Here is a 12,221-nt window from a genome sequence, read left to right as displayed (position 1 = left end):
CAGTAGTCATGTATTGATGTGAGAGTTGGACCATAAAGAAGGTTGATCACTGAAGAATTGATACTTTCTAACTGGGGTGCTGTAGAAGGCTCTTGAGAGTCCCTTAGACAGCAAGATCAAATCTGTCAATCCTAAAGGAAATCAGACCTGAATTTTCATTGGAGGGACTGATGCTGAAGCTGAAGCTCTAATACTTTGGTCACCTGATATAAAGAGCTGACTCACTGGAAAAGACCTGATGCTGGGAAAGACTGAGGGCAGGAGGAGAAGGGGATGACAGAGGATGAGACAGTTGGATGGCATCACTCATTCAGTGGACATGAGTTTGAGAAAACTCTGGGAGATAGTGAAGGATAGGGAAGCCTGGTGTGCTGCAGGCAATGGGATCACAAAGAGTTGGACACGACTGAGCGACTGAAGAAGAGCAACACGGGGTTCAATGGTGAACGTGGCCCAGCCTCAGGAATCTTTCATTGAGTAGGGAAAGTAGACATTGATTTTTTTTAAGTCACAAAATAAATATACGGTTACTAATTGTGTTAAGTACCTTGGAGGAAAACTGCAGAGTAGTAAGATAACATATGTTGGGGTGGGCTGAGGGCCAAACTTTCTGGAGGGCAGAAAAAAACTTTCTTGAAGAACTGACGTCTGAGCTCAAATATGAAGACTAAGAAACTACTGAATACCTTAATTGCAGGACTTTGCAGAGCCTTCAAAGAGCTAAAGTGCAGTGGGAGTAACCACAAGGAGGAAATAGCAGTCATATTCCATATTTCCTAACTTGCCTTGAACTAGGGCTTTTTCTCCCTCGAGCGGGTTGTGGGACTAACACCCCCTCACCTAGGGTACGGTCCATGCTCAGCCCTCCCACCTATGTAGTCTGACCACTGTGTATTCACTAGGCCCGACAGTCTGCTTTCCTCCCACTTTTGTGGCTAAAATGCCTGTCTTCCGGCCACGCACTACTCACCTCCACCGCGGGCTCCTTACCAGCTCTGGCAAGCTCAGTGCCCGCCTCCACAGTCACACACAGCCTCTTGCTGCCTTACTCCCACCCAGCTGCCCCTGGTCCCGGGGGCTCAAGAGAAAACACCTCCCTGGGGGTGGACAAGGCAGCTGCAGGGAGGAAAAAAGGCGAGGAGAACACAGCTAAGGTGTGAGAGTGAGGTGAGGGGCATCTAGTGGGGAGGGGCGGGGTTGGGGCACAGGGAAGACAGAGCAGCAAAGGGGATGCAGTGAGACCCTGTGGACCACAGAAGCTGAGCTGAGAGGAGAGAGAGTGGAGAGAAGGGGTGCAGATGCCTCGAGGGTGGGTGCAGAGGACGGCGCAGGGTTGCTCAAGCAGAGACGATGTCGTTAGTCTGCATCAGGAAGGCACATAAAACACATCCTCCTAATGGCACCACTACACACTCACGGCCCCAACAGTTCAGTTCAGTTTAGTCACTCAGTCGTGTCCAACTATTTGGGACCCCATGGACTCCAGAATGGAGAAGGCAGTGGCACCCCACTCCAGTACTCTTGCCTGGAAAATCCCATGGACAGAGGAGCCTGGTAGGCTGCAGCCCATGGGGTCGCTAGTCGGACACGACTGAGCAACTTCACTTTCACTTTCCACTTTCATGCATTGGAGAAGGAAATGGCAAGCCACTCCAGTGTTCTTGCCTGGAGAATCCCAGGGACGGGGGAGCCTGGTGGGCTGCCGTCTATGACAACACGACTGAAGCGACTTAGCAGCAGCAGGACTCCAGAATGCCAGGCCTCCCTCCATCAGCAACTCCCAGAGCTTGCGCAAACTCATGTCCATTGAGTCAGTGATGCCATCCAACCGTCTCATCCTCTGTCATCCCCTGCCCCTCCCACCTTCAATCTTTCCCAGCATCAGAGTCTTTTCGAATGAGTCAGCTCTTCACATCAGGTGGCCAAAGTATTAGAGTTCAGCTTCAGCATCAGTGATTTCAATGAATATTCAGGACTGATTTCCTTTAGGATGGATTGGTTGGATCTCCTTGCAGTCCAAGGGACTCTCAAGAGTCTTCTTCAACACCACAGCTCAAAACCATCAATTCTTCAGTGCTCAGCTTTCTTTATAGCCAACTCTCACATCCATACAGTTAATACTCTCATATCCCCAACAGTTAATACTGTTTAAAAACACGAGGCTGACAGCTTTTCATTCACAACCACCCCAGCAGTTAGGTCTTCTATTCCACACTTTACATACTGAGAGAGTCAATTCCTAGGCAGGTTGATAAGAAGTCCAGGTCCCTGAGGAGGAGAGAAGGGCCTGGGGCTCTTGAAGAGGAGATAGGGGTCTGGAATTCTCAAGGAGGAGGAAAGGACAAAGTCTTTTTTTTTTTTTTTTTCTCTCTCTCTCTCTCTACATTCCTTAGTCTTAGTCACATAAAACATTTTTTTCCTTAAGCCCAGAACTGATGATTACACAACAAACAACTCAGTTTAAACTCTGTACTAAGGATTATATCGGAGAAGGCAATGGTACCCCACTCCAGTACTTTTGCCTAGAAAATCCCGTGGACGGAGGAGCCTGGTAGGCTGCAGTCCATGGGGTTGCTAAGAGTCAGACACGACTGAGCGACTTCACTTTCACTTTCCACCTTCATGCATTGGAGAAGGAAATAGCAAGCCACTTCAGTGTTCTTGCCTGGAGAATCCCAGGGACGGGGAAGCCTGGTGGGCTGCCGTCTATGGGGTCGCACAGAATCGGACATGACTGAAGTGACTTAGCAGCAGCAGCAGCAAGGATTATATAACAACAATGTATCCTGCTTGAGGACAGTTTCTCCTTGAAAAACCTTCTGACTAATCCTGATACCTTAAAATGTATATCATGGGAGTGGGTCTGGTAAGATCTTTAGATTGTTAGTTCTAATCCTGTCATCTTAAAACGTACATTGTGGGAGTGGGTCTAGTAAGATCTTTACAACCTTGTATTCTTTTGATTCACTGTGAGTGAGTGAGTGAAGTCGCTCAGTCTGATTCTTTGCCACCCCATGGACTGTAGCCTGCCAGGCTTCTCCATCCATGGGATTCTCCAGGCAAGAATACTGGACTGGGTTGCCATTTCCTTCTCCAGGAGATCCTCCCAACCCAGGGATTGAACCCAGGTCTCCCACATTGTAGGCAGATGTTCTTAAAAAGTATATAACTCCCTTGCTGACACTAGCAAGGTGGTCACTCTCTGCCCCCTTCTGATGTCTATGTCAGAAGCTTTCTCTGTCCCTTTTTATACTTAAATAAAACTCTGCTACACAAAAGCTCTTGAGTGATCAAGCCTGGTACCTGGTCCAGAAGCTAAATCTTCTTCTTTGGAGATCCTGAATCACCTAAGCTATCAATTCAGAGGTTAAATCACCTCCTGAGGCATCTGAGCTAGGAAGTGGAAGAGACAGGATTCAAACCCAGATCTTCCTGACTCCGACATCAACACCAGCCTCCTTCCCACAGGGGTAGATGGATGGAAGAAAGGTGTAGTGATTGAGCAAAGAACACAGCAGTACTCAGAGGAGGAGGAAAGGAGGGGCAGATGGGACCTAAAGCTGTGTGCATCAGACTGTCCAAGGGTGAGCAAGGGCAGTCGGAGACAGATGGGGTGGAGGGGCAGGCTTTCCGTACAGACCTCTTCTGCTCTGGGAGGACCTGGTCTCTATGACACCAAGCATGAAAAAAAAAAAGAACAGATCCCTAATCCCAGTGACACAGGGAGGGCCCTTCCTGCTGGGACTACCAGCCTTGCTGTGGCCCCAAACCCTCCTGAGAAACAGGGGGCATCCTTGGATAGACCGGACAAATTCAGAGCCTCTCGTACCATTCTCCAAAAACTACCAATCCTGGTTTAAATCACATCCCTTCTCTCCAGTTAACACAATAAATAGCAATGGCTTAAACAAGAGCAGAGGAAAGAATATTCTCCCAGGAGAAATGAAAGTAGAGTGAAAAATAGCATCTAATTCCAGCACAGATGGCCTTTGTTAATTCTGCCAGGGCCAACTTCAGAAAACCTAAATCAGTACAAATGACTGACTTTCAAAAGAAAAACAAAATCGGTCAGCGAAGGGCGAAAAATAATCCTTCTCCTTCCTATTAACAGCAGTGTCATCATTTTCCCAGACTGATAAATTTAATACAAGAATGGCATCTCCAGACACTTGAGAAAGTTTAACTGCGGCAAATATAAATATTTAAAACACAAAGATTTCATTTTGTTCAGGAACTGCAACAACTTTCTAAAATTCAGCCCTCGGATTCTATTTCTCATGATTAAAACTCAGTCTGCAAAAGGAGTTGGTCAGCCCTCCCAGAAAGAATTCCTCCTTTGTGGTCACCTGTTCTTCCCTTCCCTCTCCCCAGCATATCTGCAGGCAGCATCTTACGGCACACAGAGCCTCACAGAGCTGGGATCAAAGTCCATGTTATCGTAATAGACTCACTTCCATCTTCTGGTGCAGATCAACGTTCTCATTGAGAAGAAAGCTGACCAATGATGCATGGCCATTCCGAGTTGCTGTCTGCAAAGCACTGATATTGATCTGTAACAGACAGGTGGAGAGAGAAGGCAGGGAGGGATTTCCATTAGAATCCAGCATGCTTTCTGGTGTTCTTCTCATGGTTATCAATGAATACAATGAAACCGTATGACTCTTTTAAAGAGAAAATCCAATGTGTTTCTTATTATTGGGTGGGGGGTGCTCTTTGCTGCTTCTAGGTAAAGAGTCAGGTCCTAGGCATGCCTCAGGCAAACATGAGCTAAAGCCAGGAAGTACCAAGTGAACTGGGGCCAGGTCTTCTCTCTATATACCCTGCTAACCCTCTCCTTGACCCAGAAGAAATGAACTTGCTCTTGGCCCCAGAAATGTCTCAACCCTCTTTCATTCTGTTTACTAGTAACTGTCCCCTTGCAGGTACCACCTCAAAACAGCATGAAAGTGTTAGTGGCTCAGCTGTGTCCAACTCTTTGCGATCCCACGGACTGTGGTTCACCAGGCTCTTCTGACCATGGAATTCTCCAGGCAAGAATACTGGAGTGGGTTGCCATTTCCTCCTCCAGGGGATATTCCTGACCCAGGGATCAAGCCCACGTCTCCTGTGTCTCCTGCTTTGCAGGGGGATTCTTTACCACTCGGCCACCTGGGAAGCCCCTGATTATCCCATCCTCTTGCAAAAGTCCTTGCAAGAAGAAAAGCTTAAAGATAATAGTGTATGGTTCTAAGCCGCTGTGCTTTGGGTTGGTTGGTTTTAAAGTGATAGGCAAGTGGAACAAATACTCACAGAACTGATACACACTCCAACCAATGGGAATCTAGCTTGAGCTGATACTAAATGCCTGAATGACCTTGAATAAATGGCCTCATAGAGGCTCAAGGATGGGCCTCTATGTCTTCCTCTGTGACAGTAACAGAACCACCTATATTATTAGTTTTCTATTGCTGCAAATAACAAATTACCACAAATGTAAGTGCCTTAAACAATACAGATGTATTATCTTACAGTTCTAGAGGTCAGAAGTCTGAAATGAGTCTCACTGAGTGAAGAGAAAGGCCTATAGGGAGGCTTTCAGGAGAATCCATTTCTTTGCCTTTTTCAGTCTGTGGAAGCCACACACACCCCTTGGCTCTCAGCCCCCTCCTTTACCTTCAAAGTCAGCAATGGGGTGCTCAGTCCTTCTCGTGTTACATCCCTCTGGCCTCCCTGCTGGCCTCATTGTTCTGCTTGAAAGGATCCTTGTGATTATATTAGGCTCACCTGGATAATCTCGTTGTAGGGTCAGATGATGATCAACCTTAATTCCCCTTCGCTCTGTAACTTCACAAACTTACAGGTTCCTAGGATCCTAATGTGGACCTCTTTGGGGGGCTGTTATTCTGGCAACCACAGCATCCTACCTCTTTTCCTGAAACCATCACAGTACTTGGGAAATACATGAGCTAGTAAAGGTGAGCAATGATCTTCAATATCATCTCAATAAAGCCACAAAAATTTATTGAGCACTTATTATGTATCAGACCCTATGTTAAATAGTGGGGGCGTGGATATGATTAGACTGACAATATCTCTGACATTACATTCCAGTAGGGGTGGACAATCGATATATAGATCAGTAGACTGGTAAATCAGTAAATCAACAGATTTAGAATAAATCCATCTATTAGATTCTAGATGTTATTAGAAGAATAATATCAGCTAGTGGTAATGAGCATGCTACAGTGAGAAGTGAAATAGTGTGACTGGATGATTATTTTCCAGTGAGTGATCAAGAAAACCTTCTTGGATTGGGTGACATCTAGACTGAGATCAGAATGGTAGGAAATGCCCCCTAGTGGAAGGATGTGATGCAGAAACAGGTTTGTAAAGAGCCCAAAGCCAGGAACCCAAAGAGCTGTAGGGGCCTGTGGCATCTCATCCACAAGACACAAGAGGCACAGAGTGTATGACCTTCAGACTTTTTAAGCACCAAAGAAATATTTGAAATCTTAACAACAACAACAACAAAAAAAACAGTTGGTTCCAAATGCCAAAAGAAAACCACCAAATTGAAGTGAATAAATATTTAATCAACATAGTCATACATCATTGATTGTTAAATGCAATATTCATAAAGTATTCAAACACTGTAAACAATTTGCAGGTTAAATTTTTTCACCTCCCTCAAATTTTCAAGTATGAGCAGAGTTCTAAGAAATCAATCATAAATTCAATTGAGTTCAGTCGCTCAGTCGTGTCCAACTCTTTGCGACCCCATGAATTGCAGCATACCAGGCCTCCCTGTCCATCACCAACTCCCAGAGTTCACTCAAACTCACATCCATCGAGTTGGTGATGCCATCCAATGATCTCATCCTCTGTTGTCCCTTCTCCTCCTGCCCCCAATCCCTCCCAGCATCAGAGTCTTTTCCAATGAGTCAGCTCTTCCCATGAGGTGGCCAAAGTATTGGAGTTTCAGCTTCAGCATCATTCCCTCCAAAGAAATTCCAGGGCTGATATCCTTCAGAATGGACTGGTTGGATCTCCTTGCAGTCCAAGGGATTCTCAAGAGTCTCCTCCAACACCAGAATTCAAAAGCATCAATTCTTTGGTGCTCAGCCTTCTTCACAGTCCAACTCTCACATCCATACATGACCACAGGAAAAACCATAGCCTTGACTAGATGGACCTTTGTTGGCAAAGTAATGTCTCTGCTTTTCAATATGCTATCTAGGTTGATCATAACTTTTCTTCCAAGGAGTAACAGTCTTTTAATTTCATGGCTGCAGTCACCATTTGCAGTGATTACTTCCTTATTTCCATAATGAAGAAAAACTGAACAAAACCTAAATGGCCAGGAGCTAAAGAAGGGTTAAAGGCATTTTGGAAAGACCCTAAAAATATGCATGCATCGGAACACAAAGAAAACTCAAAGGAAAACATATCAGATGTTTATAAGATAATCCTTTCAGTGTAGAGAAAATATGAAAATTGCTATTTATGTTTATTTTTATCTCAATCTTTAAAATTTATATTTCTGGCATATGTTTTATAATATATTGATTTAATGATAAATGCACCTGTGATAAGGCACATGCTCACATTTTCTTTACTGATATGAGTTTGCTACCTAGAATGTTTGGAGAGCACCACACTCAAGCCTAGTCCCATGAGTCACTCCATGGTCTGGCAAGGGCCTATGTCAGAAAACAGAGGCAGCCCAAGACCGTATGTACCTTATGGGCTTCATCCAAAGGATTAATAGTATCACTAGATACTTTGTGCAAATAAAATCTATCACAGTCTACAAGTACAGTTTGTTAGACTTAAAGACTTTTCTTCAATGTGCCCTGACTCAAAAATAGCTAAAATGTGGATTAAATCCAGGTGCACACATTCCAGTGGTAAAGTATTAGAATAGAAAAGGGCCAGCATGACTAAGACTTTAAATCCTATGACTATAGGACTGGATCTCTATATTTGTGAAGGCCAATCAGGGCTAAGATTTTTGCTGGGTGAATCCAGTTCTCCTTGAGTTTCTCACGCATCATTCATAACTTTTATTCAAGAAGATCACATTCCTAGGATCTTCATAAAGTTAAAGCACTTCAATCTGATCATCACTACTATGAAGTTCAAGAGGACTCAAATCACCTGGATCTCCAAACAGCCAGCTCCAAAGGCGTGGACCCAGAGGTTAAAAAGTGACCTCCCAGAGCAGATGACTCATGGTCTGCCTCCGCAGCCGCAGCCTCTCCGCTGAACCCAGGCCTGCTTTCTATCTCTCCGCTCCCCTCACCTGAGTTATCCCCTCCCACAGTGTCTCAGGGAGAGCCCGCCCACTCCCTGGTGACTGAGGCGCTCCCCCTCCTCCCCTCCTCTCACCCTCCACAGCTCAGGGATGGGCACCCCACCGTCCTGGGAGTGCAAGCCAGGGAGCTGCGGGGCAGAAAGTCTCCCCTCTCCCCAGCCCCTGCTCACAAGTCCTGTGACCTCTACCTCCTCCCACCTCAGGCTGTGTGCTGCCCCTGAGAGTCTGCCCAAGAGCCCTTGCCCCTGTCATTTCGGGTCACCTGAAGGGACGCCCCGCCTCCAGCTTTGCAGGCCCCAGTCCTCCCTTCAGAGCACAGCGTCAGTGTCCTGCCCCGCCTGCGAGGGCTCCCACCGCTCTGTGCCGCCTGAAACCCTCCCGGGTCTCTGCTCCCGGTAAGCGCGGCCTCCCATTGCTCCACCCCAGCTGTCCTCAGGTTCGGTGCTGTCGTTCCCAGTACTCACCGTGCTTTTTCATGCCTCAGTTCCCTCACTTGGGCTCCGTCTCCTGGTACCAGTGTTCACTAGAATGCCCAGAGCCACATAATATATCACCTCGTCTGTGTGAGGTATTTCTGAAACAGATTTTCCTTTGTGTTCCCATAGCACACTGCATATACATCTATTAGTGTATTTAACCCAATATAATATTTATTGTATGCCCATCTTGCCCTGTAGGCTTCCAGAATAAGAAAACACTCTACGTAGCAGGGTTCAGTCATGGTTCGGTCACTAAGTCTTGTCTGACTCTTTGGGACCCCAAGCACTGTAGGCTCCTCTGTCCACCATCCCCCAGAGCGTACTCAAATTCAGGTCCATTGAGTCAGTGATGCTCTCTGCCTCATACTGTAACCATTATCCAGAGTACACATTAAATATTTTTTGGTGAATAAGTGAATGGATTAACAAATGAACCGCTGTGAGTTCCTTTAAAGAAAAAGGGAGGAACCTTTCTGCATCACCTTTTACACCCTGTGGGCTTCCCTTATGGCTCAGCTGGTAAAGAACCCGCCTTCAATGCGGGGGACTTGGGTTCAATCCCTGGGTTGGGAAGATCCCCTGAAGAAGGCAAAGGCTACCCACTCCAGTATTCTGGCCTGGAGAATCCATGGACTGTGTAGTCCATGGGGTCGCAAACAGTTGGACACGACTGAGCGACTTGCACTTCACTTTGCAGCCTGTGGCACAAACACTTTTGTTTGCCCCCTATTCCTTTCTCGAAAGCTGTTCTTCTCACTCTTCCTCCTCTGCACCGCATGCTCACCTGTATGAGCCCCTGCACATACCTCATTGATCTCATGTATTTCTGGTGACTGGGTGAGCAGCACTGGCCACAGGGCTGTGACCACGCTTTTCTGCGAGGTGCAGGGCAGCGCTCTCCCCCCCTAGAACAGAGACCCCCTCAGGAGAGCTTCCCAGGAACATGCTGCACCCACAGGCAGGGCTGCAGAATGGCTTCCAGGGGCAGGGGTCACACTGGATAAAGCTGTGGCTCCAGTACTGGCCATGTTTTCCATAGTTTTAAGTGAAATTCATACTTTTAAAGTTTTAAATTGAAAATACATAGCTGTTTGAATGTGAAGGAAACAAACCATCCATGTTTCTTTTTTTACCTTCGCTGCTAATCTGCTAGTAAAAAATGGAATAATGCAAGTAATTGTATATAACTTTTGGGAAGGCAAACTGTCGCAAGACTTCTGGGAGGTAGTTTTAGCAATATTATCCCGAAGGGTTTTACAGTGTGTGGCACTCTTTGACCCACATCTAGGAATTGCTCCTTAAAAAAAGCATCAAAGACATGCACAAGCACATGGACATCCACTCGGTGTTTCCTTCCCTGGTCAGGTGGGACTGGAGTCCCCAGAAGATCTCAGGGCAAGAAAAGAGCAACTGGAGCTGACAGTAGAAAATTCCATGTAGTCCTCTGATTTCAGACATTTATGGAGCAAAATTGGTGATTCGGACAGTCCACTGAAAAAGTGGGTTGATTTCATTGGGATATCCCATGATCTTTCCGACTGTAGTAACAAGTGAAGAACTCAACTGCTCACCAGAATGCCATTGCCAAATCTATACCTCAACTGCCACTTCCCTTTCTCTAGTCCTTGGTGAAAAAATAAAATTCCATCTCACCTTGTCCTTTTCTGCAGTATGCAGATTAAGGAAGAGAAGTTTTCCTATCATTTCGACGTGGCCCCTCTCTGCCGCCAAAAGAAATGGTTTTCTTCCCTTCTGAAAATCAGTCACAAATGCCTGTATTATTACACACTTATTAAACACACAAGACAACTGGCCAAGTGGGGAGCATTTTGAAGAGGGCAAGAAGGCCAAGGTGGTGATTCTGGTCATGGCATTCTGGGCTCTTCTTAGGGGCAGGTCATAACAACCTCTCTCACTTCAAACCAGATCCAGTTCTGAGTTTTCGCCCCAAACTCCATCAGCACAGAATCATTTTCACGGGGGCAGGGAGGTACGTTCAGACATGGTCTTTCCAAAGCGTCTGGGGAAGGCCCCACCTCACAGCCAGACTATCTTCCCTTTCAAATGGAACATTTTTACCAACTTTCTGCATTTATGCAACAGGTCTTTCACTCAGCTATTTATTGAGAAGCTGATTTTGTGCCAGACCTCATCTGAGTCATTTGCATATCACTCAGTAAGCCTTGCCTTACTGATAAAAATGCTTGAAGCAGAAATCCTCCAGGGTTTAATATTTACATGACTCATTGAGACATGAAAGAAAGAAAGTGAAGTCACTCAGTCATGTCCGACTCTTTGCGACCCCATGGACTATAGCCTACCAGACTCCTCTGTCCATGGGATTTTCCAGGCAAGAATACTGGAGTGGGTTGCCACTTCCTTCTCCAGGAGATCTTCCCGACCCAGGGATTGAACCCGGGTCTTCTGCATTGTAGGCAGACACTTTACCATCTGAGCCACCAGGGAAGTCTTGACATGACAAGTGTTGTCTTGAGACATGACATTGTATCAACTGCTTCTTTCCAGGCCCTCCCTGCTTGTTAATGGGGTTTCCCTGGTGGCTCAGATGCCTGCTCATATACTTCTCTTTGACATTCACTAAGGATCAACAGGAAAACTCTTGAGAACAGGTCTGTATGATGTAGGATGGAGAAATTAGGAATTATCCAGAGAGTACAGCTTAAGAGAGATGTTTAGGTGTGATTTGTTAGGGAGGAAAGTTCAAGGGTAGAATCTTCTGATTATGGTAGTTTCTCCAAATCTTCACATTGCAAAGGGAGATTGCATTTTCGATAGCCAAAACGTCATTTGGCTATTGAAAGAACAGTGAAACACCTATAGAAAAACTCAATTTTCTAACCTGAGGTATTTAAAAGCAGGAAAACAAGTTGGGGTGGCCAACTTGGTGGGCAGCAGAAGTATTTTCGTCAACTAAAGAAAACATTCACCAATTGGCCTGCTATGTTGTTAACCAAAAGCTTAGCAAGATGTTTGAAATGTTAAAAGCAAGACACAAGACTCTTTATAAGAAGTTCCCTGAATCTGAGATTTGTTATCTGATCTCCTGCTAATGTAAGATAATAAAAAGTAATGCTTACTGTTTGCTTGAGATAATAGCTCATGATTCTCCAACAACTCAAAGAAAAAGGAAGGAAAAGTGCTAAAATAGTAAATGGCTTCCAGAAAAGTATGTATGGATCAGTCCTATGGGACTCTATACATGCCAGAGTAACAAACAGGCACCAAAAATTCACCTTATTTATATTTTTGAGCCAAATATGTTGCCAATTAGACCTATATCTCTAGCCCTTCAAAGTCTGAAATCCTGTCCTCATTGAATCACCAAGAAAGGACAAAGCAAAAAGACAGAGAATGCTTGGTGCCCACTTTTGCTGCTTGTGAGATTAGATCCATAATTGGAGATAAAGCTCTAGAGAGTCTTGAGCCAC

At 45.5% G+C, this 12,221-nt stretch overlaps 1 protein-coding gene across 1 annotated transcript in view; it reads right to left on the bottom strand.

Annotated features, from left to right (window-relative positions):
• Nucleotides 1-12,221, bottom strand: part of ANKDD1B (ankyrin repeat and death domain containing 1B) — a 74,581-nt gene that overhangs the window by 30,731 nt on the left and 31,629 nt on the right. Inside the window, 5 exon segments of the mRNA XM_027552745.1 lie at nt 4,452-4,550; nt 9,579-9,621; nt 9,623-9,667; nt 10,381-10,388; nt 10,426-10,524. Of these exon segments, the coding sequence (XP_027408546.1) occupies nt 4,452-4,550; nt 9,579-9,621; nt 9,623-9,667; nt 10,381-10,388; nt 10,426-10,524 (294 nt within the window).

The sequence above is a fragment of the Bos indicus x Bos taurus genome, chromosome 10 (assembly GCF_003369695.1).
Source record: "Bos indicus x Bos taurus breed Angus x Brahman F1 hybrid chromosome 10, Bos_hybrid_MaternalHap_v2.0, whole genome shotgun sequence".
NCBI classification, from domain to species: Eukaryota; Metazoa; Chordata; class Mammalia; order Artiodactyla; family Bovidae; genus Bos; species Bos indicus x Bos taurus.
This window is presented reverse-complemented; position numbering and strand designations above follow the sequence as displayed.